The sequence below is a fragment of the Macaca thibetana genome, chromosome 6 (assembly GCF_024542745.1).
Source record: "Macaca thibetana thibetana isolate TM-01 chromosome 6, ASM2454274v1, whole genome shotgun sequence".
NCBI lineage: Eukaryota > Metazoa > Chordata > Mammalia > Primates > Cercopithecidae > Macaca > Macaca thibetana.
Genome location: NC_065583.1, coordinates 55,108,286 through 55,134,830, shown reverse-complemented (window position 1 = coordinate 55,134,830; position 26,545 = coordinate 55,108,286). Strand labels below are relative to the sequence as shown.

The 26,545-nt window shown below is 41.0% G+C and overlaps 2 protein-coding genes across 10 annotated transcripts in view; both read left to right on the top strand.

Annotated features, from left to right (window-relative positions):
• Positions 1-18,304, top strand: part of GRAMD2B (GRAM domain containing 2B) — a 111,641-nt gene extending 93,337 nt beyond the window's left edge. For 4 of the 7 annotated variants that reach the window (XM_050794547.1, XM_050794553.1, XM_050794549.1 and 1 more), the window contains 9 exons: positions 1,537-1,632; positions 4,320-4,391; positions 4,491-4,571; positions 7,605-7,716; positions 8,597-8,722; positions 9,883-9,970; positions 11,059-11,163; positions 12,984-13,077; positions 17,072-18,304. In XM_050794547.1, coding sequence (XP_050650504.1) covers positions 1,537-1,632; positions 4,320-4,391; positions 4,491-4,571; positions 7,605-7,716; positions 8,597-8,722; positions 9,883-9,970; positions 11,059-11,163; positions 12,984-13,077; positions 17,072-17,113 — 816 coding nt within the window. In that variant the 3' untranslated portion in view covers positions 17,114-18,304. The remainder of the gene's footprint in view (positions 1-1,536; positions 1,633-4,319; positions 4,392-4,490; positions 4,572-7,604; positions 7,717-8,596; positions 8,723-9,882; positions 9,971-11,058; positions 11,164-12,983; positions 13,078-17,071) is intronic. The other 3 variants (XM_050794548.1, XM_050794550.1, XM_050794552.1) reach the window with 1 other exon arrangement.
• Positions 1-26,545, top strand: part of LOC126957105 (prothymosin alpha-like) — a 1,190,772-nt gene that overhangs the window by 1,120,475 nt on the left and 43,752 nt on the right. The window lies entirely within an intron of this gene.

The following is a 26,545-nucleotide window of genomic DNA, read 5'->3' as shown; positions in this document are numbered from 1 at the left end:
AAATTTGGTTGGAGAGGTATAACATAAATTATCATGAACTTCTGTTCTTTGTGCCATTTGATACATTCTTATAGCACATTGTATTGAAAAGAACCCACATTTTGAATCAGACTGGCTTGAGTTCCATCTTTGTAACTTCTTATATATGATATGCACCTCTCTAAATAAATTTCTTTATTTCTTAAAATATTGACTATGTAGGATCATCATAATTAAATTCTATCTGGTAAATAGGTATCAATAATCGTAGCTTCTATAGTTACTGTTGTTGTTATTCTTTGTTGAACCAGAAAAGTATTTAGTATTAAAAAATCTTTTATTTCACCCATCCTGATTTCATAAACAAGTGAGGAGGTAAATGAAATTTTTATTCATCTCTGGGCATTTTGCATATATTATCTTACTTAATCCACAGAAAATCCTGAGAAGTAGATGAGACTATCTCCAATTTATAAATCAAGAAACTGAGGCCTAGAACAGATGGCTTACACGGGGGAGTAGGTCATGTAGATACAGGATGAGTATCCCCTATCCAAAATGCTTGGGACCAGAAGTGTTTTGGATTTCAGATTTTGCAATGTCTGCCAATATATAACTGGCTGAGCATTCCTAATCCAAAAATCCAAAATCTGAAATGCTCCAGTGAGCATTTCCTTTGACCATCAATATCAGCATTCAAAAACTTTTGGATTTTGGAATAGTTTAGATTTCTGATTTTCAGATTAAGGATGCTCAATCTTAGTTCTGTAGTAACAGAACTAAGCCAAGTTGGGAGGCCGAGGTGGGCAGATCACAAGATCAGGAGTTCCAGACCATCCTGCCTAACACGGTGAAACCCCGTCTCTACAGAAAATATTAAAAAATTAGCCGGAGCGTGGTGGTGGGCACCTATAGTCCCAGCTACTCGAGAGGCTGAGGCAGGAGAATGGCGTGAACCTGGGAGATGGAGCTTGCAGGTAGCTGAGATCGTGTCACTGAACTCCAGCCTGGGCGACAGAGCGAGACTCTGTCTCAAAAAAAAAAAAAAAAAAAAAAAAAAAAAAAAAAAAAAAAAAAAAAAAGAACTGAGCCAAGAATTCAGGTCCCAAGTTTTCTCTCCAGTGATGGTCCTATTATACCAGTGCTTTTTAACATTTTCCCCCCAACGTGCACCTAAAGACAGAGGAGAGTGGGGCATGTGGAAGTTAGCCCAAAGTGGATGACCAGAAGCTTGAAATTTCTTTAGAGCCTTGGGCTTATCTTTAAAATGAATATACATTTTGCGTTCTATTTTCATGTCTGAAGATAAAGGTTTCCCACCAAGATCTTCAGTCCAATCGATGATTCAGATTTATCCTCCGGCTCAGTAAGCACCATTTTGAGGAGCTCAGTGACACATCCCTGCCACTCTGTAAGATTGACTTTTCTTCATGGAGGCTGGGGAGCTTGCTGCTGGTTTTGATTTCTGTTTACTTTTTTTTTTTCCCTTTAATGTGAAGATTCGAAGTGCTGTTCTGTCAAGTCTGAACTGGCATTAACTTGCTGATTCTGTTTCAGATCTCTATTCCAGCTTTCTCAGTAACCCTAATAAAGAAAACCAAAACTGCTCTTCTAGTGCCAAACGCCCTGATCATAGCGACGGTCACAGACAGGGTGAGTATGCAGCGGAGCGAGGGCACCTTCGCTCTGTCCTCCTGCTCTGGGCTCTGCTGCCTGAGGGCCCTCTTGCCAAGGACCAAGACTCCAAACCATAAATATCATCATCTCCTTTGGTGAATCAGGAAAATTCTATAAGACTAATTTTAAAAATTATAGCCTGTAGACATTCATGTAGTGCTGTTTCCCTTCACAAGGTGATTTATTCTCATAGAAGTGTTGCCAATTTTGAATTTCCTGCTGACTTAATTATACTTGCCTGACCAAGGTCAAAAAAATAAAATGCTGTCTCAACTTCAGCTAGGTCAGGCTAACATCTGCTAGATCAGGCTAAACTGGTATATTCAGTTCCTTTAATAGTCTTAAAGAAGAAAAAAACTTAAAAAAAAAAAAAAAGGGAGGCCAGGCCTTTAATCCCAGCACTTTGGGAGGCTAAGGGCTGAGGTGGGAGAATTGCTTGAGCCCAGGAGTTGGGGACCAGCCTGGGCAACATGGTGAAACCCCATCTCTACAAAAAATATAAAAATTAGCCAGGTGTGGTGGTGTGTGCCTATGATCCCAGCTACTTGGGAGGCTGAGGTAGGAGGATCACTTGAGCCCAAGAGGTAAAGGCTGCAGTGAGCCATGATTGTGCCACTGCACTCCAGCCTGGGCAACAGAGCGAGACCCTGTCTCCAAGAAAAAGAACAAGAACAAGACCAGGCATGGTGGCTCACACCTGTAATCCCAGCACTTTGGGAGGCCCAAACGGGTGGATCGCTTGAGTCCAGGAGTTCAAGACCAGCCTGGGCAACATGGCGAAACCCTCTGTCTTCAAAAAACTACAAAAATTAGCTGGGTGTGGTGGCACACACCTGTGATCTCAGCTACTGGGGAGGCTGAGGTGGGAGGATTGTTTGAGACTAGGAGACAAAGGTTGCACTGAGCTGAGATCGAGCATCACTCACTCCAGCCTGGGTGACAGAGCGAGCCTGTCTCAAAACAGTAATAAATATATATAAAGAACAACAACAAAACACCACCTTACTGACAGGGTGAGGCAAGCAGGTTGATAGTGAGGAGCTCCTGGTGTGGGGGTGGCCAGCCTCCCCATAACCTCAGTCAATACCTCCCTAGAGCCATTCCAGATAAATAAAACTTGCACCTGCTCTGCAACTGCAGGTGCAGGATCAGTTTTTAGACCTGCTTTACTAACAGGTTGCCTGAACTACCTTCTACATAGAAATTCCAGAACTGAATTGACTATTGTGCTACCCCAGACATGTGCAATCAGAAACATTTACATTAAAGTGGTGTTTATTTCAGCTTGGCAAGAAAGAGGGAGTGGAGTGGTTACTTTTCACGTGAAATTTTTTTAATCTGTTACCTATTATTTCTATGAAAGCATAAAATCTACATTCTATAGATTTCATTTCTCCTTTTTCCTTTCTTCTTCTTTCTTTTTTTAATAGAGATGGGGTCTTGCTATGTTGCCAAGGGCTGGTCTCAAATTCCCCGGGCTCAAGTGATCCCCGGCCTCAGCCTCCCAGAGTGTTGGGATTACAGGCATGAACCAACGTGACTGGCTATAGATTTCCTTTCTAACCATACTAGAAAACTTGTAGAGAGAAGAAGAAAGAAGGAAAGATAAAAGAGACCATTCTGATAAGCTAGAAGATATGTTAATATCTATTTGGGGATCTTTTAAAAATACTAATAGCCAACACTCATCAGTATTTCCTCCTTGTCAGGCCATACACTAATGCTTTTCTTATATTTTCTTGCTACCACCCTGTAATGGATAACTGTTATTAAGAAAACTGAAAGTTAGAGGGGTTAAGCAGTTTTCCCAATGTCACCCACTTAGTAAGTGTCAGAGCCAGAATTTGCAACTGGATCTGCCTGATGCCAGAACCCACAATATTAATTACTTTGGAATATAGTACTTGCTTGGAAATAATTCAAGTTCCCTCATTGGTAAATGAGAAGGATAATCGCAAACTCATGGAAAGGAGGTCTGAAAACATTCTATGACATAAATAGATGGGAAAAAAAGTAGATTTTTATATTTTCTGAACATATTGTTTATGGTAAAATCATTTTTCCTCATGTCATTTGTCTTCACATGATTCGTCTAGCTTCGATTTTACTTCTTTCCCATGGCTCACTTATAAGTCTCCACTCGAAAATCTCCATATTTGTACAAGGAAGAATCTGGAAGTGGCATGAAAGAGAGCTAGCCTATTAGAGCCACTGGGAAGTTTTCAGTGGAAATCTAGGTCAGAGCAGAGAAGGCGGACCCTCGGGAATTGTTAAATACCCTTAACAACAAAAACAGAGGGAGAGAGATTTTAAAGGGGATCTAGTGAATGTCACTGGCCTTTTTTTAATGTCCAGGCCTTTTCTTCTCTGGGCTTGTTTGTGGCACCAATGACAGGCTTTTGGAGCCTTCATTTTGCCCTACATGTATTGATTACTCTTAAATTGGGTTTGAAAATTTTGTTGTTTTTATGGGAGAATGTTTGCTTTATTCCAGAAATGGAATAAAAATGGAATATTTGGGTGAGAGGAGTGAGAATGTAGATCAAAGAGCGGTCCATGTTGTTTGAAAGTGAAAAAGCTGTATACAGATACTTTTCTGAACTCTCAACTCTCACTTCTCATCAGGTAATATCTATTCATAATTATCCTGTTTTGTTTTTCAGTACATATTTGTCTCCTTACTCTCCAGAGATTCAACTTACAAACTACTAAAATCTGTGTGTGGACACTTAGAAGTGAGTATGATGTCCCTGAGCCTCAATTACTATCTCTCTTCTGTATTTCTTATGGTTTCATTGTTAATCTGGTTTTTCGCTTTGTTCCAATAATTTCAGAATACAAGTGTTGGTAACAGTCCCAATCCATCTTCTGCTGAAAACAGTTTCCGAGCAGACCGCCCGTCATCTCTGCCTCTGGTAAGTTGCCTACATAACTATCTAAATGCAAAAGAAAGGGAATATGTCCCACAGTTACACTTGTGCTTACACCATGACCAGGGTGTGGGAAGAGCTTAGAACCAAAATATTTGAGGTACAGTTGAAGAAACAGGGCATATCTGTCTTGAAGAAGAGGAAACCATAGTAGCCATAAACTTTTTCCAAGTAATTGAAGAGTTGTCCTGCAAAAAGAAAGAAACACCTAGTAGACTGTCTTGGTGAGTTACTGGTCAGTGAAGGCATTCATAAAGTCTTGCTCTGTTTGCCTGTCAATATTGGTTTAGAGGGATTCACACATCTATTTGAGGTAGGACTGAGTCATCCCACAAATCCTTAAATGTCTTCTGTGTTCAAGGCACCATGCTAGTGCACGCTGTAGGATACCAGGAAAAATTAAAACTAATTCATGCCTTCAGAGACTTCACAACTTAGAAGAGAAGACAAATATGCTCAGAATTAACTGTTAAAAAAAAAAAAAAAGGCCGGGCGCGGTGGCTCAAGCCTGTAATCCCAGCACTTTGGGAGGCCGAGACGGGCGGATCACGAGGTCAGGAGATCGAGACCATCCTGGCTAACACGGTGAAACCCCATCTCTACTAAAAAATACAAAAAAACTAGCCGGGCGAAGTGGCGGGCGCCTGTGGTCCCAGCTACTCGGGAGGCTGAGGCAGGAGAATGGCGTAAACCCGGGAGGCGGAGCTTGCAGTGAGCTGAGATCCGGCCACTGCACTCCAGCCTGGGCGACAGAGCCAGACTCAGTCTCAAAAAAAAAAAAAAAAAAAAAAAAAAAGAAAGAAAAGAAAAGAAAGCTATAAAGCCCAAGTGACAGGTAAAGATTGATTCATTCCCTTAGACTTTGTAAACTGTAGAGTAAATCTCCAGTGGGAAGTAGCTCCCTCTGTTTGTGTAAGATTTGTACCCATAATGGTTATAATGTTTTCCCAAGAGAGTTCCAGCCATATCATTCAAATGATTATAAATATTCAACATTAATGAAGCAATATGAGCCCATGGTTTCAACATCTCCCACAAATCTTTTTTTGAGAACAGTTTAAAAGTAATGGGACTGAAAGCGTATTCACACAAACACTTGTACAAGAATGTTAATAGCGTTATTCGTAATAGCCAAAAGGTGGGGAAAAGCCTAATGTCCATCAACTGATTAATAAATTTTTTAAATACCCATACAATGGGATATTATTCAACCATAAAAAGGAAATTAAGGGCTGGGCGTGGTGGCTCACGCCTGTAATCCCAGCACTTTGGGAGGCTGAGGTGGGCAGATCGTGAGGTCAGGAGTTCGAGACCAGCCTGGCCAACATAGTGAAACCCTGTCTCTACTAAAAAATACAAAAAATTAGCTGGGCCTAGTGGCGGGTGCCCATAATCCCAGCTACTCAGGAGACTGAGGCAGGAGAATTGCTTGAACCTGGAAGGCAGAGGTTGCAGTGGGCTGAGATCGCCCCATTGCACTCCAGCCTGGAGGATGGTGCAATGAGACTCCATCTAAAAAAAAAAGAGGGAAATGAAGTACTGATACCAGCAACAATATAGCAACATGGATGGACCTTGAAAGCAGCATGCTAAGTGAAAGAAGCCAGACTCAAAAAGGCCACATACTCTATGATTACCTTTATATGAAATATCTTGAACAGGCAAATCCATAGGGACAGAAAGTAAACTAGTGGTTGCCAGAGAATGGGGTGAGGGAGAAATTGAAAGTGACTGCTAATGGGTATGGGCTTTCTTTGGGGGGTGATGGAAATATTTCAGAACAAGATTGTAGCCATGGTTGTACAACATTGTGAATATTCTAAACACCACTAAATTGTATACTTTTAAATGGTGGATTTTATGTTACCTGAATTTTATCTCAATTTCTTAAAAATCTACCTTGAAAAACAGTAGTGGGAAGCAGCACAAAATATAATGTAACACATATGATTTGGAATCCAAGAAACCTGGTTTTAAATCTGGGCTCCACCCAGCTATGTTATATCATCAGGCAAGCTCTGTAACTGCTTTGACTCAGTTTCTTCATCCATTAAAATGCCAGCTTCATGATGTGGCTGTGAAGATTAAATGCAATCATGTATGTAAGGAGCTTTGCATACTGCCTGATACAAGATAGGCATTCAAGAAATCATTAAATTGAAGAAATTTTCAATCTTCCTTCTCCTATAAATCCTTGTATGAAATCGAAATGAGTGTTGAGATGAACAAAAGACAGCTAGTTCAAGGTGAAAGGTTGGTAATTTGCTTACAAGATGAGTCTCTTCTTCATCTGGCAGCTGACTAAATTGTTAAAAGCTCAGCCTAATTGTACCTTTGCCAGGACATTTTAATGACACCATTTGTCTCTTCCGTTCTTAAGCACTTTGGGGAACCAATAGAATACAAAGTAGAACGCCTGTGCTTTTTCCCTTACTCCTCCATCATCTTTCTAAAATGTAAATGTACTAGCACTAACCCTGTTTTGATTTAGTTGAGGGAATAAAAAAAGCTTAAACTTTATTTTCAGGGCCTAATTTGCTAAAGCCATTTTTCCTTTTCTGTTTCCAATACTTTTTAAAAAAAAAAAAAAAAAAAAACTATAATCTAGTAGTATCTTTCTCTCTGTCTACATATTTGAACTTGGATTTAAAGCTTTCTATTTTTTCTCTTATATATGTGTATAGTAATCAGGTTTTCTCATTACAAAGTGCTAATGAAACCTCTTCAGCTTCACACTGGATGCTTCTCAATTATTGGCATTCTGGGTGTTTTTCCAGACATTTGTTGTTTTAAACAAGTTGGCCACTGTTTGTTGACAGAATTTTAACTGCCTGAAAAATCTGTTTCAGTAACCAGACACTCGGTGATCTGTTGCGAAAATCCCAATCATATGGGGTAATCCTTCCTTCTGTTCTATGTTTTATAGGTCAGGCCTAGGTGAAAGGGCTGGGAGGTACAAAGGCCTGCCTGTTTACTAAGGGAAAATCAGCCTGTCTTCATTTCACTGTTTCCTTTCAGGATTTCAATGATGAATTCTCAGATCTGGATGGAGTGGTTCAACAAAGAAGGCAAGACATGGAAGGATACAGCAGTTCTGGTTCTCAAACTCCTGAATCTGAGAACTCTCGAGGTTTGGGAAATTGTTGTATTTTGACTAAAATTTAATTCCCCGCAAAACATCCTCACCCAACCCCCTTAAAAAAAAAAAGAATGAAAGAAAGAAAAGAAAAGAAAGAAAAAAAAAGCCACATTGTCTTCCTAGCTAAAAATCAGGAATGGAATCTGGAGAAAGGATGCCTTGAGAGTTTGAGGGAAAAGAATTGCCTATGTGGTAAAAATTCGTTTCCTTTTATGCATATTTAACAGAGGTCTCTTAAATAGACCTAATATTGGGGTAGTTGAGAGAGAAAAACATAATATTTTCTTCCCTTTTTTTTTTGTTTTTGTTTGTTTGTTTGAGACGGAGTCTCTCTCTGTTGCCCAGGCCTAAGTGCAATGGCACGATCTTGGCTCCTGCAACCTCCACCTCCCGGGTTCAACCGATTCTTCTGTCTCAGCCTCCCGAGTAGCTGGGATTACAGACATGTGCCACCAAGCCCGGCTAATTTTTGTATGTTTATAGCAGAGATGGGGTTTCACCATGTTCATCAGGCTGGTCTCGAACTCCTGACCTCGTGGTCCACCCACCTTGGCCTCCCAAAGTGCTGGGATTACAAGTGTGAGCCACCGCGCCTGGCCTATTTTCTTCCCTCTTATTTCAATAATATTTTTAATTGTTATAGCCAAATTATCTATGTGAGTTAGTTGGAAAATGAAAGACTATCCTTATATCACTTTATTACTTATTTGCTTAAGCATTCAGTTTCAGCCCCCAGCCACCACAACTAACTTGTGAGATGATCCATTCATGTTCTTGACCATCATGCATGTTGAGGGATTGATTTACTTGGTGATTAATCCTGTTTTAAATACATTGGAGAGAAAACTTACCCAGCTCCGTTTTGGCTTAGTAGATTTCCATGTGACAGAATCCCAAACAGTTCTGAATGTCTCCAAGGGAGAAGCAAAGCCAACTCGGGCAGATGCCCATGTGAACAGAGTACCTGAAGGAAAAGCCAAGAGTCTCCCTGCACAGGGTAAGGAATGGAGGTCTTGTGAGGGGGTTTTTTAGAAGGGTTGGAGACGTCTGGTTGTAACTTTTTTTCTTTTTTAGACAGCGTCTTGCTCTGTCACCGAGGCTGCTGTAGTGCAATGACACAATCTCGGCTCACTGCAACCTCTGACTCTTGGGTTCAAGTGATTCTCATGCCTCAGCCTCCTGAGCCGGCTAATGCCCCGCTAATTTTTGTATTTTTAGTAGAGACAGGGTTTCACCATGTTGGTCAGGCTAGTCTCGAACTCCTGACCTTGTGATCCACCCTCCTTGGCCTCCCAAAATGCTGGGATTACAGGCGTGAGCCACCACACCTGGCCTATTTGTAACTTTTAAAGGGTCCTCATGTTTCACCTTATGACTGCTCTTCATGTTCCCTTTCCTCCCTTTGTATTATAGGTCTTTGCATATTAATTCACTTATTCATTTAGCAACCAGTACCCAGTTCCATGATTACAGTGGGGGATACAAAAGTGAATAGCCTTCATGGAGGTCACTTCATGATTCTGAATACATGAGATTATGTTTCAAAAATTTCTGTTACTGTAACCCCAGCACTTTGGGAGGCTGAGGTGGGAGGATTGCTTGGGTCCAAGGAGTTCAAGACCAGCTTGGGCAACATAGTGAGACCCTATCTCTACAAAAAATTTAAAAATCAGTTGGGTGTGGTACATGTTTGTAGTTCTAGCTACTTGGGAGGCTGAGGCAGGAGGATTGCTTGAGGCCAGGAGGTCAAGGCTGTAATGAGCTGTGATCACGCCACTGTCACCTGGGCAACAGAGTGAGACTGTCTCAAAAAACAAAAAATTTTCCAGTAAAACTTAAATTTCTTATTTACTTTTTATTCTAATAACTAGCTATACTGGTAAGAGAGCAAGGATATTGTTATATTGTTCACCATTGATTCCAGCACAATGCTTGACACAAAGAAGGCTGTGGATAGGTGTGTAAATCAATGAATTGTGTTGGAAGGAATTGTAACTACTGGTTAAAATGACAACTGGGAGGCTTCAGTGGATATTTTCTCTGATTTCTTTTACCTGGGAATAATTACCTCTCTCAAGTACCCTATATAGGGATATTGCTGGATAAAAGAAGTGTGTTATGGTTTTAAACAGTTGTTTTTTGTTTTCCACCCAACAGGTCTGTCAGAAACTGTTGGAATCTTACATAAAGTCAAGTCTCAGAAATGTCCCATGCTTCACCATATTCTTATATTCTATGCAATTGTGTAAGTACATGAATTTACTGTGACTAAGAAAATGATTTCATTCGCTAAAGGAGTAATCTCTTCACATTGCCGAGACCGACTGTAAATCTCAATTGTCTGAAATGTGACCCACATCTTTACTTTAACAATTTCTGTCTCCTATTTCAGCTTTTTTTCCTTAGGCTTAGGTCACATTTTCGTGGTTGTGCCAAACCCTGCAGAGGACTAAGTTCTGAGTGGGTACCATTAGTTGGGAAATTGCTCTGTAAATTATGAAATATATTTACCCTTGTTATTGTTTTTATTTTTTTGACATATAATCATTGTACATATTTATGGAGTACATAGTGATGTTTTGATACATATAATGTATACTCATCAGATCCAGGTAATGAGCATATCCATCACCCTTATCATCTCTTTGTGTTGAGAACATTCAATATCCTCTTTTAGCTATTTGAAACTCTGTCATTGTTAACTTTAGTCATTCTACAGTGGTATTCAACACTAGAACCTATTCCTTCTATCTAGCTGTAATTTTGTTTTGCCATCTGTCCCATGTCCCCTGAACAGGGGCCAACACAACTTGAAAATGTTATCCTCATCCCCTTTACCAAAAATGTAGGCATCGACTTTTTTAACTTCCAGTGTGTAACCGATTGTTCTTCTGAAAATAGCCTGACCCAGTTCTAGGCTGTTCCTCCCAACCAAGGAAAATATGCCCAGTCTAGTTTCCAGATAAAGGAGGGAGTCACCAGAGAACACGACTGGGACTGTCTGCCCAGGCTCCTCTAGCAGAGGACGGTAGTACCGCAGGGAGGAGGAACGCTGGCTCGCTACTCCAACTTGGGTCTGGCTCTGACCAATGCTATTAGAAGGGCCATTATTTGCAAATTGAGGGACTTGGGCTAGAGGATTTTAAGTCTCTTCTAGCTGTAAGTTTTATAACAAGCATCAGCCTGTTTAGAAAGGATGTTTTTAAAATCTCTTTACCAAGTTATTTTGGAAAATGCCTTGCCTCAAGTGTATCACATTGGCACTGAGTTGTTTTATGAACATCAGATCCTGGCCATTAACCTAATGAAAGTTTCTCTTTCATCCCTTTCCAGTGTCTGTGCACTAATCATCTCGACCTTCTATATGAGATACAGAATTAATACTCTGGAGGAGCAGCTGGGGTTACTAACCTCCATTGTGGACACCCATAATACTGAGTAAGCTAATTGCCTCTAGTGCTGTCATCTGCTTGCCTTTCTGCTTAATGTAATAATTGACCAGAACTTAGCATCCTTCTTAGTAAACATTAATTGGAGATACATTCTGTATGAGATATTTTGTTAAGTGTATATGTGGAAAGTAAAAAGGTAGGAGGGTCTAGAAATGGATGACCTAACCCTGTACTATTTTGGAGTTGTTGTAATGTTGCTAGTAAGAAGGCAAGAAACAAGCCTCATTTTATATTATCTTGCTCTAATATGCTAAGATGCAGTTGTGACCTTGCCCCATTTCTTAAACCATGCAAGTTTACCTTAGTAAAATGGCAGTTAACCAAGACACTCAGAGAAAGAAGCAATTCAAGAAACTCGGCGCATTTGATCATGTATAACTTTTTATATTAACTCACTTATTTACAAAACTCTTGACCACTGTCAAGATCAATGTCACTAGTAATTAGTTGAATGTGTCTGTGAAGATTTTCCATCAGTCTTTTTTTTAACATGCCTGGCCTAATTAAACCTTTTCAGACATAGAGCTCTTTTCTTTAAACCTATTTACATGAAGATTTTGACACGTTGCCTAAAAAGTGAAATAATTTATGCTATGTTAGAAAGTGTACATTTAGCCCAAGTTTTTGAAGTAGAGATATTTCCTGACAGAGTATCCACCACATGCTAAAAACTCTATTAGAATGAATACATACACATACAAATACAAATGATTTTTCCTCATTACATTTTCATCACAACTTTAGAATAGAGCTGTTATTCCCATTTTACAGATGAAGAAACTGAGACTCAGAGTAATAATTAGTTTAATGTCTTACGGTTTGCAGAATCAGCTGCAGGTGTATATAACTACAAAAACCATGGGCTCCTCAGTCTACCAGTGGCTCTCAAACTTTAATTTGCATCAGAATTATCTAGAATCGTTTAAACAGATTTCAGGGCTCATCTCCAGAGTGCCTGATATAGTAGGTCTGGCATGAGGCCTGAGAATTTGCATTTGCAGCAAGTTCCCAGGTCGTGCTGATGGCAATGGTCTGAGCTCTGTACTTTGAGAAATACTGTGTTATACCATTCTAGGACCTTTCTTTACTCTGTAGGAATTACCTTTAGGTGGCTTACATGTATGCAGGTATACAGGTTATTTTTGAACCATAAATATACACTTGAACTAATAAAATACAAAAGCCTAATAAACAGTTTGGTATGGATTCATACTCTGCCCTTACTTTCTCCCATCTTGTTCAAAAAGTTAATGTACATAAAGACAAGAAGTGACTCCAGGCCAGGCACAGTGGCTCATGCCTGATTATAAGACAAGGACAATTATAGCTGTATGATAAATCTCAAAGAAGGAACTACAAAAGTCTCACATTTCAAGGGACATTTGATTAACTAGATAAAGACATTCCTAAACTTTTAAAGTTCTAGTATAAATAGCTGAAAAGTGCAATCATTCTTGTAAGTTTATGCTCTGGTAGAGACAGAGAGGATATTAGGGGTTAATAAAAGGGTTCTAAGAAACCACGTGCTTGAAAATAATTGCCTGATTTTTGTTTGGAAGCCGAAACACACCATATCCACTTAAAAATAGCTTAAGAGATTTCCAGCTGAGCCTTTAGGAATTAGTTCCCTAAACATCTAGCCTGGAGTTGCGGATTACTGCAGGGCTTTGTCTAATATTAACAAATGAAATGTTCACTCTCTTCTATTATAAACCAATTTTCTGTTCGAATCAATTTTAAATGTGTTCATTCCACTTCTTTCCTTGTCATCCCTGCCCTTAATAATTTTTCTCTTTTTTCTTACAGACAGGCAGCACCATCTGGCCTGGGATCACAAGTACAATTCAATGTGGAAGTTCTCTGTCAAGAGCTTACAGCTAACATAGTGAAATTAGAAAAGGTGACCTATTTCTTTCCTGTGTATGGGGGCAGTCACAGTAGTGCCTATTGATTGTCCTAGGTCAGGTCAGGGATTACACACTCAGACACCGTTAGTGTGCCGCAATAAACCTACATGATCAACCCGGGCAGGGGGCTTTTCATAGTAAATGTGAAAAATATTTTTTATTTCCACAAAGAAACAAGTTTTAATCTCATTTTCCCTGAAATACATAGTCTTGCGGGTCTTTTGTTTTTCCTCCTTGATTAGACATATTACTTAATAGCACAGGGCCCAATAGTAAGTGACCTCTGACATCAGAGCTCAGTGTAGGGACGTAGTAGGGAGTGAACTGGAGACCAACCACTGGCTTGGCCAGAAAGTACAGCCCCAACTCCACCCAGGCTGATCGCTCCCATACATAAAATATTGCATGTAAGCCCTATTAGAACCATGGAAGATAGGCGTCATTGTTCCCTATCTGATAGGAGAAGAATCAGAGTATCAAATTAGCTTGCTGAAAGTAACACACCTAGAAAGGCAGCAGACTTGAGTCTGCTGAGAGAACATTAGAAGAAAAATATGTAAATAAAGTCAGCAGATCTAGAACCTGAACCAGGCCTGTCTGACTGCAAAGTTGTGCTTAGAAGCTCTCTGCTTTACTGTTCCTCAGAATTCAGCTTTAGGCTTTGTTGATAAGGCCACAGATGTACCTTTATCTCAAAGTGTCTACAGTCCAAACAACGCTAGGGCAAATCTGTCCTTAGCTTGTGGCATTCTTAGAAGGCAGCAGGAGAGTGAGCTGGAGAAGAAGATAGGCATGCCAGAAATATCCCAGAAATAAACCTGATTTACATGTCTTATTTTCTTCTCCTTTATCTGATAACTACTTTGTTTTTACTCTAATCCTTCAGGAAAGGCTTAGAGAGAAGAATCCAGTGTTCAGTTAGAACTGCTGTCACAAATGCCCAGTATTTGGTAGCTTTACATCATAGTACAGTTATGCTTACTTGGGAAGATGTATTTCTTCATATTAAATACAAATTAGTAAAATTTCATATTAAATACAAATGAGTAAAATTATCTTTGTTTTTCTACACTCAATGTTAGTATTTAATAGCTAAAGTATTAAAAGCAAAGGAATTTCCAAACTTACGTTCTAAACCAAGTCAGGTCAGATAATTCATATTAAATCATTGTATTTATGGGCAAATGTGGAAAGTTCTTACATCGAGAATCAACCTAGAGAAGGTATGGGTTAGCTTTTTTTCCTTTTTAAACCATTAATTTCTGAGAATTGAAGAAAAATGATTTTTTTTAATGAAATGCTTACAAATGTTTGGCTTTCATGCAACCCAGAGAATGGAGTAGTATTCATTTTCAATTTTGTTCACTCTGACATACCAGTGATATTCTTTGGATTAGAAACACATGGGATCCTGCTGCCTTCTTTTGTGTTTCTTCCCACTCTCCCACCGGGCCCGGCCAGGACACCACGTTCTGTAATCAGGGAACTGAAAACAGAAGGGCTTGTTCACAGCAGGCCAGCAGCCTCGGGTCTTGTGCAGGGTTCAGACAGCCTAGCAGGGAGGCCGGGGAGGTTTACAGGAGCACCGGTGGAGACCACCTTTGTCTCAAAGCAGAAACTGATTCAGTAAAAAGTGGATTTGGGGCCAAAATGCATGTGTTGATGTTCTAAAAAGTTAGAAGTTGCACACATTGCTCAAAAGAACCTAAGTATTAAAAAAGAGGTACCAGGCCACACCCGTGCTCTTTTTGACTCATCTGCACCTTTCCTCAGAGGCAGCTGGACGCTAGTGCAGCACAGCCTGCCGGTGAAATAGCAGCTCCACACTGTGGAGGTCTTATACTCCATACCAGCAATTCCTTCTTCTCGCCTTCGGGGGCCAGTGATGTCTAAGCCTCATGATCTTTCTGTGCTTATAACTTCCCTATTTCTGTTCATGGCATCACTGCTTTTCCAGTCATCCTCATTGGCAATCTAAGCATAATTTTTAACTCCCTCTTTTCACCTGCCACTGATTGACTAGTTGGCAAATCCCGTGAAGTCTGTCTTCAAATGTCTCCTCAAAGTTTCTTCCCAAAGTACCATCCTAGTCCATTCAGCCTTCCCACTACCAGTCAGATAGGGTGAAGCTGGATCTCATTGTGGTTTTCAATTGTATTTTCGTAATTATTACTGAGGCTGAACATCTCATATATTTATTGGCCATTTGGGTTTTCCTATGTAAATTGCTTATTTCCCTCCTTTGTTTTACTTTTGGGTTTTGTGTGTGTGTCATCATAGGTGTGTTTTGTGGATTTGGGATATCAGTTGTTTGTTTTATCCCTTTTTCTACCTCCCACTCCTGTTTTTCCATTTATCTTTCGTCCTGAGGGATACATGAGGAAGAAACAAAGTAGGAAAGTTGGGGGGGAAAGGCAATGTCTTTTATGGGAACTGAAGTAAACACTTATTTTCTTAGTTCTGGAAGTGGAATTAATGGTGGAACAGTATAGTAGAAAGAGCATAAATATTGGAGTCAGGCCTTTGTTCTTATCCCTGCTCCACCGCTTACTAGCCACATAACTCATCCTGCTAGTTCGGCTCCCTGGCCCATGGTTTCATGTGTAAAGCCTGTCTTTGTGTGGTGTTGTGTGACTCAGGAGCAGGCATGCCTTTGCTGGCACTTACATATCAGGTCCCCTTCCTCCTCACTCACCTGAGAACACCCATAGGACATCACAGACTGTTCCTCTAATAAACAATATGTTCTTTCTTTTGATCTGCAAGGTTTCTACTCCCATCACAGGGCTGGTTGTTGAGAATTCCTTGCTCTGAATTCTTTTTTTTTTCCCCGCAAGACAGAGTCTTGCTCTTTCACCCAGCCTGGAGTGCAGTGCCACAATCTTGGCTCACTGCCAGCTCCACCTCCCAGGTTCAAGCAATTCTCCTGCCTCAGCCTCCTGGGAAGCTGGGATTACAGACGCCCGCCACCACACCCAGCTAATTTGTATATTTTTAGTAGAGACAGAGTTTCACCATGTTGGCCAGGCTGGTCTCGAACCCCTGACCTCGTGATCTACCCACCTTGGCCTCCCAAAGTGCTAGGATTACAGGCGTGAGCCACAGCACCCAGCCGCTCTGAATTCTTACAAGTTCCTTTATTCAACAGTCATTTACTGAGAACATTTTTGATGTCCAGCATTGGACCTGTCTTAAGATCCAAACATCTGATGTGGTTGGTCTCTGTCCCTGTGAAATCCACAACCCTCTTGGAAATGTTAAATAATAATAGCTAATTGGAGTAACAGGAGTGTTAAACATTATTACGTGGCATTTGTCTGATTAAAACCATCAAATGGGTTGTGTAAAGACCAATTTCCTATTGTCTTCTAATGCATTTGGGTCACACTGGTGTTGCCAGTTCCTTGTTCTTTTTCTTTCGTCTCATTTATCTCAGTCTCTACTGATATTTTCATCTTTCTGCCATTCTCTCTTTTTTTTTAAAGCACTATATTCTCTCATTTTAAAGTAGATTGTAAGCTGGACATGGTAGCTCACACCTGTAATTTCAATACTTTGGGAGGCTGGGGCAGGAGGATCACTTGAGCCCAGGAGTTCTAGATCAGCCTGAGAAACATGATGAAACTCCGTCTATACAAAAAGTGCAAAAATTGGCCAGGCATGATGGTGCACACCTGAAGTCCCAGCTACTTGGGAGGCTGAGGTGGGAGGATCAGTTGAGCCTAGGAAGTCAGGGCTGTAGTGAACCATGATCACATCACTGCACTCCAGCCTGGGTGACAGAGTGAGACCATGTCCCAAAGAAAAAGTGGATTGCCAGAGTTCTAGTTTATGAAAAAGCATCTATTTGCCTCATCTAAATTTAACCCTTTTGTAGCTTTTTATTCAAAGTGGAATAATCTAGAACGCTATATAGACTATAGCAAATATGCCCTTAATATATTCCATTCTATTTAATAATAGGAGCTTCTTTTCTTTTATTTCAAGATACAAAATAACTTACAGAAGCTGCTTGAGAATGGTGACTGATCGACCAGATTGATTGGACCTTCGGAATACCTCATGTTTCCCTTTGAAGAAGGTGCTTCCCGGGGTGTTTTGTTTGAGTGCGCCCTGCTGGTCAGAGGCGCAAACAGATGAGAATCCAGACATTGCATGTGGCGGTCTCCAGCTCAGGAAAGTAGGGAGGGAAATAATTTTGGTTCTTGTGCAATAAAAGTTGACCTTGACTCTCTGAGGAAGATTTTGCTGCTGCTGCCTGAAAAAACAGACCCATCTCTGGAGGTCTCAGGAAGGGCCCAGCGGACACACTCTCTTGGATAATTACCATAATGGCATCAGCAAACACTCCACCCTGTGCCTTGTTCATCCTTCCCACCCTCCTGCCTCTCCCTTACACCCTTCTTAACGACTTTCAAACTAAAGGATACATCATATACCGACGAACTCAATGTGGTCCTTTCAAGAATTAGCCACAAGTCTGAAAAAGGCAATAAATGGCTCTAAGTGGACAGGTTTGCTTCAAACAAGTAACATCTACATTTTGTCGTTTTTTTTTTTTTTTTTTTAGTCCTCCTGTTATGTTCTGGTTTAAATCACCTGTGTATCTTAATTTCTCAATTCCTTTTTGGCAAGAATATCAAGCAAGGTGGATTTAACATTCCGTTTATGTTTTGTTTTGTTGCTGTAACTAATAGTTAATTGAACTGGTCAAGAATCTGTGAGGCATGTGACTGAAGTACTAAATTAAAGTTATGTTGAAACCAAACCTAATTTTTAAGCCAAAAGGTATATAGTGATTTAATACAGGATGAAAAACACTGAATTTTTAAGACTGTTGGTGGACCATGATAGTAGTTTTGAAACAGGATGTCTGTATTCAGCATTCAATAATGCTAAAATCCATTTCAGCATGAAATTTGTATGTTTTTATCTTTTGCTGACTAAAATAAAATAACTGGTGGTATGCTATTTGCCATATGGGTTGGCTGGTTTTTATTAATAATTGTTTAGGGTATCATAAGATCTCTAAGTATAAAGGATATTCTGTTTCTATCCACAATGCATTTGATAATCATTTCTATGAAATGTATTTTATTTAATCAGATAAGCTAATAAGTGAATTGGTTACATCGTTTGTATCTGTTAGCCTAGTGGACAGCTGTGCCTGGTGCACCTCTGGCTTTTAATAAATACTCATTGGTTGAAACGCCCTGCTAACACTGTGTTTTGTCAGTTGGTAAATTCTTTTAACCAAGACTTACTATGCTTTTTAACTCGTTTTCCACCTGCCATCTACTGCTTCCAACTCACTTATACTTCCTTCCTCCCAAGTATTCATTTCAAAACTGATCAAGGAATTTAAGTTCTTGGGTTACAATGGTTTAAAGGAAAGAAAATGAACTTTGAAGTCAAAAAAAGGAAAAAAAAAGACAGTGCTTGATTCCTCAGTCCACATTTCATGAGTTATGTGACCTTTAGCAAAATATTTGGCCATATCCCCCCATTTTATTGATGAGGTTGAAAGTACCAGTAAAAAGTTTCAGCGTGAGGATTAAATGTGATAATGTCAGCCAGGTGCAGTGGCTCATGCCTATAATCCCAGCATTCTGGGAGGCCAAGGCAGGAGGATTGCTTGAGCTCAGGAGTTTGAGATCAGCCTGGACAATGTAGCAAGATCCCATTTCTACTAAAAATAAAAATAAATTAGCCGGGTGTGGTGATGCATGCCTGTAGTCCCAGCTACTCAGGAGAATTGCTGAAGTCTGGGAGACTAAAGCTGCAGTGAGCCATGATCACACCATTGCACTCTAACCTGGGTGACAGAGCAAGACCTTGTCTCAGTCAATCAGTCAATGTGATGATGTCTCTAAAGCACATAGCCATGTCAGGCAAGTAGTATGCTTTCATAACAGCTACAATAGTCATTATTTTAAAAAATATTTTTATGCAACAGTAGTCCCAGCTACTTGGGAGGCTGAGGCAGGAGAATCACTTGAACCCAGGAGGTGGAGGTTTCAGTGAGCCTAGATCTTGCCACTGCCACTCCAGCCTGGGCAACAAAGCGAGACTCTGTCTCAAAAAAAAAAAAATCATGTCTGACATTACAGTTTTATTAAAGTTCAGTGTCAATGCTTTCTATTCAAAACCCATTAGTGATTCAAGAGTGGGTCAGCCACCTCTGGAGAACAACTTTATAACCATATCAAGAGCCTCAAAAAGGCTCAGATTTCACTGAGTTTTAGTAATCTGCCATCTAGGAATTTATCCTAAAGCAACAATTAGAGGTATAGTAGAGTTTATATGCAAGAATATTCTTTGAAAACTCTGACAGCAAAATATTAGAGAGTCGAAATATTCAGTAGAAGACAGTTAAATGATGTAGTTATTTAAAATTGCATTGTCAAAGAAAGGCATACAAAATATCAAAAATTGCATTAAAAGACATAAAACTATAGGGTATGATCCCAATTTTAGGAAGAAAACCCTAAATGTGTGTGTGTATATATATATATATATATATACACATACATACATACACAGAAACCCATACACATTTTCTGTATCCTACAGATTTTGTATAATGAACAGTCATTACCTTTTTTTAATCAGATAAGTTAATTTAAAAGATTGGGTGACTGTCTGCAGGGAATCAGAACTCACAACTGCCACCCCCACAGCATGGCTGCTAGTTCTTTACCTGAAACTTTATTTCCCAACAACCACTACAGTTGACTCATCCAAAGCGAAAGAGAGCGCTGCCATTCCTAGGTTTAGTTATTGTTTCTGCTTTGCGGATTCTATTGTTTGTTTTGTTTCCCTTTACTAGCTTCCAAGTGAAAATCTGGTGCAGCTAGATCCGAATGGTGAAATCCAGGTTAAGCCTGCATACTAACGAGCATACCAAGCGAGGGAAAGCAAGCATCTGGGATTTTTACGCCTCTACCAACTAGGTTTTAAACGTAGGGAATTCTAACATAGGGGTTTCAGATGCTGAATGGCCAAATAGCAAATGTCCACCATATGTTTTGCCCTTCAAAACTTGTGTAATCTTAAAAAGATTATCACTTGTAATACTATTTCTATGCACTCTAATATTTTAATCTATAATATAATTAAATACATACTATTTTGGTGAATAGAAATTACCAATCTTCCATAAGCTGGAAATGCTATTATTATTATTGTTGCCCTCTCAAGCTAAACATTTAAGATACCTTCCTATATATACTCCACAATACTCCAAAGCATTTCCCAGGTATTCATTTATGCAATTCCTTGAAACCAACCAAGAGACTTTTTTTTTTTTTTCCCAGACAGGGTCTCACTCTATCATCACCCAGGCTGGGTGGCACAATCTCGGCTCACTGCAACCTCTACCTCCCAACCCATCCTCTCACCTCAGCCTCCCAAGTAGCTGGGACTACAGGTGCACACCACCACACCCAGCTAACTTTTTGTATTTTTAGTAGAGACAGGTTTTCGCCATGTTGCCCAGGCTGGTCTCGAACTCCTGGGCTCAAACAATCCACCTACAAATGTCAGCCACCTCGCCCAGCCCAGAGACATTTTTTAAATGCTTTTTCCTTGTCTTACACAAGTTCATAAATTCATGGAGTCAGGCCAAAAAAGAAAAAAAATTCTGACTTAAATATGAGTTGTCTTATATGCTATTTTGATTTGTGTATCCTAACAATAGTAAAATGCAGGTGATGCTTTCTTACTTTTTTGTTTCTGGTGATCTAAAGGATATGGACACTAATATGTTACGGATAGCTCAGGTGATTTTACTCTCAAGCATTTTTTAAGTCAAAATTCTACACATCGGTAATAGTTATACTGCCATTTGAGGTCATAACCTGACCTACTGACAAAGGAGCCCAGTGATATAGTATTATTTTAATATGCTTCTTTTACACCTCTCCCTGCTAATTACTATCAAGCTACCAGATTCTTGCCTAAAAAAAAAGTCATTACATGAAGCATCTTTGATCACTGAATTTCCAGCACTTCTTTGTTGTGTCTAGACGCTGAGTCCTTTTCTAATTTGAAAAAAAAAAAAAAAAAAAAAAACCAGAGACCTGATTCTGTTTCTCTCTTGTAGTTTCTCTTATCTCCGTTTCTAGCCACTCTATGTAGTGCCTCTCTTTTTTTTTTTCTGTACACACACAAGGAGCATCCACAATACCAATAATCTCAGTAGTGGTAATGAAAAGTGGAAGGGGAAAATGGCCTTTGCTTCTCACAGACAAACTCACTAATGGATCATTTTTGTTGTTTTGTTTTGTTTTTGAGACAGAGTCTCACTCTACTGCGCAGGCTGGAGTGCAGTCGTGCAATCTTAGCTCACTACAACCTCCACTGCCCGGGTTCAAGTGATTCTCCTGCCTCAGTCTCCTGAGCAGCCGGTTTATGGGCGCCTGCCACCATGCCCTGCTAATTTTGGGGGTTTTTTTAGTACAGATGGGGCTTCACCATGTTGGCCAGGCTGGTCTCGAACTCCTGACCTCAAGTGATCTGCCCGCCTCAGCCTCCCAAAGTGCTGAAATTACAGGCATGAGCCACAGCGCCCTGCCTCAACGGATCTTGATGAGCTACACAACCCATTATTTTTATGTCTTTATGAATGCCACTAGAAAGTTTCATTTTGTTCTTTCTGAAAACAACTATGATTATAAAACCTCTTCTGATACACGGCAGTAAGAGAACATGTTATACAGAGAAGCCTGCATCCCTCTGCCCTGCCACCACGGCACCTATGCTAAGCATATCATAGACAGAAGGACGTCCATCTGCCTATGTAAACTCTTGTCCATTTATTCTCGGGCTCTGTCCAGTTAGTGACCCTATCACTCCTTTGCTCCTTCTTCATTTGAGGACTATGGCTGTGAACTCTATTTCTTCCTCTCTGCACATATATAGGCTACAGGAGGAAGTAACAAAAATCTTCCCCCACACCCAGAGCTAAATATTTTTTGCCCCAAGCTGAAAGTTCTCTAGTGAAAATGCAGTTCAAGGCCATGGATGCAGGAGAGAAGTAGATTTGTTGGCTGCTAAAAGGAACACCTGTACAGTTTTGTCTCACAGCACCATCCTAACAGCATTCTGATTTGTTTTATTCTCCATTTTTAACACCTTTGTTGATGTATAATTTACATACAGTAAACCACATACTTAATGTATACAATCTTATGTTTTTATGTACACGTGTACTCGAGAAACCATCACCACAATCAAGATAATAAACATCCATCACCCCTCAGAGAAACCACGTTACAATCCTTCTCTCGTGCCCCTACCTACATTCTCCATTCTAAGCAACTGCTGATCTGCTTTCTGTCTCTGTAGATTAGTTTGCATTTTCTAGAATTTCATATAAGTGGAGCCATATAACATGTACTCTTTTTTTGGTCTGGATTCTTTCTGTCAACATAATTATTTTGAGATTTATCCATTTTTTGCATGTTTCAATAGTTTATGCCTTTTTATTGCTCAACAGTATTCCATTGTATGTGTATAACACAGACTGTTTATCCATTTGCCTGTAGACGGATATTTGGGTTGTTTCTAGTTTTTTGTTGTTGTTCTTAATACCAATAAAGCTGCTGTGAACATCTGGCACCAGTCTTTGTAAGGATATGCACTTTCATTTCTCTTGGGAGTGGAGTTGCTGGGTCATATGATACGTGTATGTTTAACTTCAATGGTGGGCTCAGTGGCTTACATCTATAATCCCAGGACTCTGGGCGGGCAGATTGCTTGAGGTCAGGAGTTTGAAACCAGCCTGGCCAACATGGCGAAACCCCATTTCTACTAAAAATATAAAAATTAGCAGGGCACGGTGGCACGCACCTGTACTCCCAGCCAGTTGGTAGGCTGAGGCACGAGAATCACTTGAACCTGGTTGCCAGAGGTTGCAGTGAGCCAAGAAATCATGCCACTGCACTCCAGCCTGGGCAACAGAGGGAGACTCAGTCTCAAAAAAAGAAAAAGAAAAAAAAAAAAATATATATACATATATATATATATATATATATATATGTTTAACTTCAGAAAAAACTGCCAAATTGCTTCTTCAAAGTATAGCATTTAACATTTCCACAAGCAGGGTGAGAGCACCAGTTCCTCAAAACCCTCACCAACACGTGATATCAATCTTTTAAATTTTAGACATAATGATATAGGTGTGTTCTGGTATCTCATTGTAGTTTTAATTTGCATTTTTCTAAAGACTGTCGATGTTGAGCACTTCTTCATGGACTTATTTGCTATCTGTATATTTTCTTTGGTAAAGGTTCTGTTTAAATCTTTTGCCCATTTTTTACTGGATTGTTTTCTAATTATTGAGCTTTGAAAGTTCTTTATATATTTCGGACTAAAGTCCTTTATCAGATATTCAATTTGCAAATATTTTCTCCCAGACCTTGGCTTGTATCTTTATTCTCTTTATGTCTTTCTAAGAGAAGCTCTTTCTGATGCTCTATTATGCAAACTCCACCACCTGGCCAACTCCCAGCTCCATTTCTGGAGCTCAAGGAGATCCCTGGGCTCTGCCTGGGTTCCCCTCCCTACACTGCAGCCTGAAAACCCTCAATGCAGTAAGCCGGGCAATCAGAGGCTCATCTCCACTATTTCCCTTCTCTCAGACATCACTGTCCTTCACTAGTTAATTTCCAGTGTCCTGAACACCATTCGTTTCATATATTTTGTCTGGGTTTTTTGGTTGTTTCAGGTAAGTCAAATCTAGCACCTGTTACTCCATCTTGAGTGGCGATGGAAGTCCCACATCACAGAAAACTCAACATTCAGAATTGTGAACCAAGTAGAAAAAATTGTTAACTTGGTAACAGAAAAGGGAAACAGAACACTAAGAAAGCATGGAAGTGGCAAATCTAGGTTTGGGAGAACAAAAGAGAAGTGGCTGAAACTGTGTTTGGAATTGGTGGTTCTTGGTCTCACTGACTTCAAGAATAAAGTCGCGGACCCTCACGGTGAGTGTTACAGTTCTTAAAGATGGTGTGTCCCGAGTTTGTTCCTTCTGGTGGGTTCATGATCTTGGTGACTTCAGGAGTGAAGCTACAGATCTTCGCGGTGAGTGTTACAGCTCATACACACAGCGTGGACCCAAAAAGTGAGCAGCAGCAAAATTTATTTTGAAGAGTGAAAAACCCAAGCTTCCACAAGATGGAATGGGACCCAAGTAGGTTGCCACTGCTGGTTGGGGCAGCCTGCTTTTATTCCCTTATCTGACCCCACCCCCCACCCCCACCCCCACCCACATCCTGCTGATTGGTCTATTTTACAGAGAGCTGATTGGCCCATTTTACAGAGAGCAGATTGCTCCATTTTGACAGGGTGCTGATTGGTGCGTTTATAAACCTTGAGCTAGACACAGAGTGCTGATTGGTGCATTTACAATCCTTTAGCTACACACAAAAGGTCTCCAAGTCCCCACTAGATTAGCTAGACACAGAGCACTGATTGGTGGGTTTACAGATCTTGAGCTAGACACAGAGTGCTGATTGGTGCATTTACAAACCTTGAGCTAGACACAAAGTGCTGCTTGGTGCATTTGCAATCCTCCAGCTAGATATAAAAGTTCTCCAAGTCCCCACGGGACTCAGGAGCCCAGCTGGCTTTGCCTAGTGGATCCCGTGCTGGGGCCAGTGGGTGGAGCTGCCCGCCAATTCCCCGCTGCATGCCCGCACTCCTCAGCCCTTGGGCAGTCAGTGAGACCTGGCACCACGGAGCATGGGGTGGCGCCCCTCAGGGAGGCTCAGGCTGCACGGGAGCCCACGGGGGTGGGGGTGGGGGCAGGGGGCTCAGCTCCGGCATGGCAGGCTGCAGGTCCTGAACCCTGCCCCATGGGGAGGCGGCTGAGGCGCAGGGAGAATTCAAGCACGGCACAGGCAGGCCGGCAGTGCTTAGGGGACCCTGCGCACCCTGCACAGCTGCTGGCCCGGGTGCTAAGCTCCTCACTGCCCAGGGCCAGCAGTGCCGGCTGGTCACTCTGAGTATGGGGCCTGCCAGCCCGCGCTGGCCCGCGGGCACCCGGCACAGCCCCACTTCCCACGGACGCCCCTCCCTCCACACCTCCCCGCAAGCAGAGGGAGCCAGCTCCGGCCTCGGCCAGCCCAGAGAGGGGTTCCCACAGTGCAACGGAGGGCTGAAGGGCTCTTCAGTGCAACGGAAGGCTGAAGGGCTCCTCAAGCACGGCCAGAGTGGACGCCGAGGCCAAGGAGGTGCCGAGAGCGAACGAGGGCTGCTAGCACGTTGTCACCTCTCAAAACTACAACAGTTTAGAAGCTCAGCGGAGGGGCTTCCTGCAGCTGAAGCTCAAACCTCTGAAGAAGGGGCACAGCCAGGTAGTGTTAAAGTCGCAGAGGAGGCATAATGAGGCTGGTTCTGCTAATGTTGGGGAGACTGCAAACTGGATTCAGCTTACAGAAATAAGCTGCCTTTGTCAGGGTGACAAACTCACCAGAACGGGAAGAAGTCAAAAAGTTCTTAGGGAGAGAACAAAAAAGAGCAACCCCTTCTTGCCCTCCAGCCTCACAGGTGCCAGCCATCTCTCTCTCTCTAGTGCGCCCTATTGGCAGAATCTAACAGAGCTACTAGCAAAATGAAAATACAGTTTCAAGATTCAGCGTTAGCATCACAAAGCAGAATGTAAGAAAGCCGGGCTTCAAACAGAGATAATAACAGCTTAGTTAACTGGCTATTACTCACCCCTTTGGCTATTCAGCATCCACACACACACACTCTTCTACAAATATTTGAACTCTCATGCAACAAGAAACACAACTCTGGCCCAGTGGCTGACGCGTGTAATCCCAACACTTTGGGAGGCTGAGGTGGGCAAGTCATCTGAAGTCAGGAGTTTGAGACCAGCCTGGCCAACATGGTAAAAAACCTGTCTCTACTAAAAATCAAAAAGAAAAAAAATAGCTGGGTGTGGTGGTGGGAACCTGTAATCCCAGCTACTCAGGAGGCCGAGGCAGGAGAATCACTTGAACCCAGGAGGCGGAGGTTGCAGTAAAGATCGCGCCACTGCACTGCAGCCTGGGCAGCAGAGCAAGAGAAAGATAAGAGAAGGAGGAAGACTCTATATTTCTTACAAGATGTAATTATCCTTCATACAAAGGAAGACATTCTCACATTTTCCTCAAGAAGAGATACAAATTCCCAACATTCATTGTATGCATCTCTGGAAGGCAGTCACATCATTCATCTGTCAGCTATATTAGTTGTTCTTCAAATTTGGTATAATGCCATCTGAATATTCTGTAGTCTAATGACTAGATTGTAAAGTTAGCCATCGACAAAACTTGTATAAAACACTAAAGGGAAGGAAAAGAGAAAAGAAGAAAACATACATTCATTGAGAATCTATATACCGTACATACACATGCTTGTGCACACATGTGCGCGCGCACACACACACACACAAAGGAAGAGAAG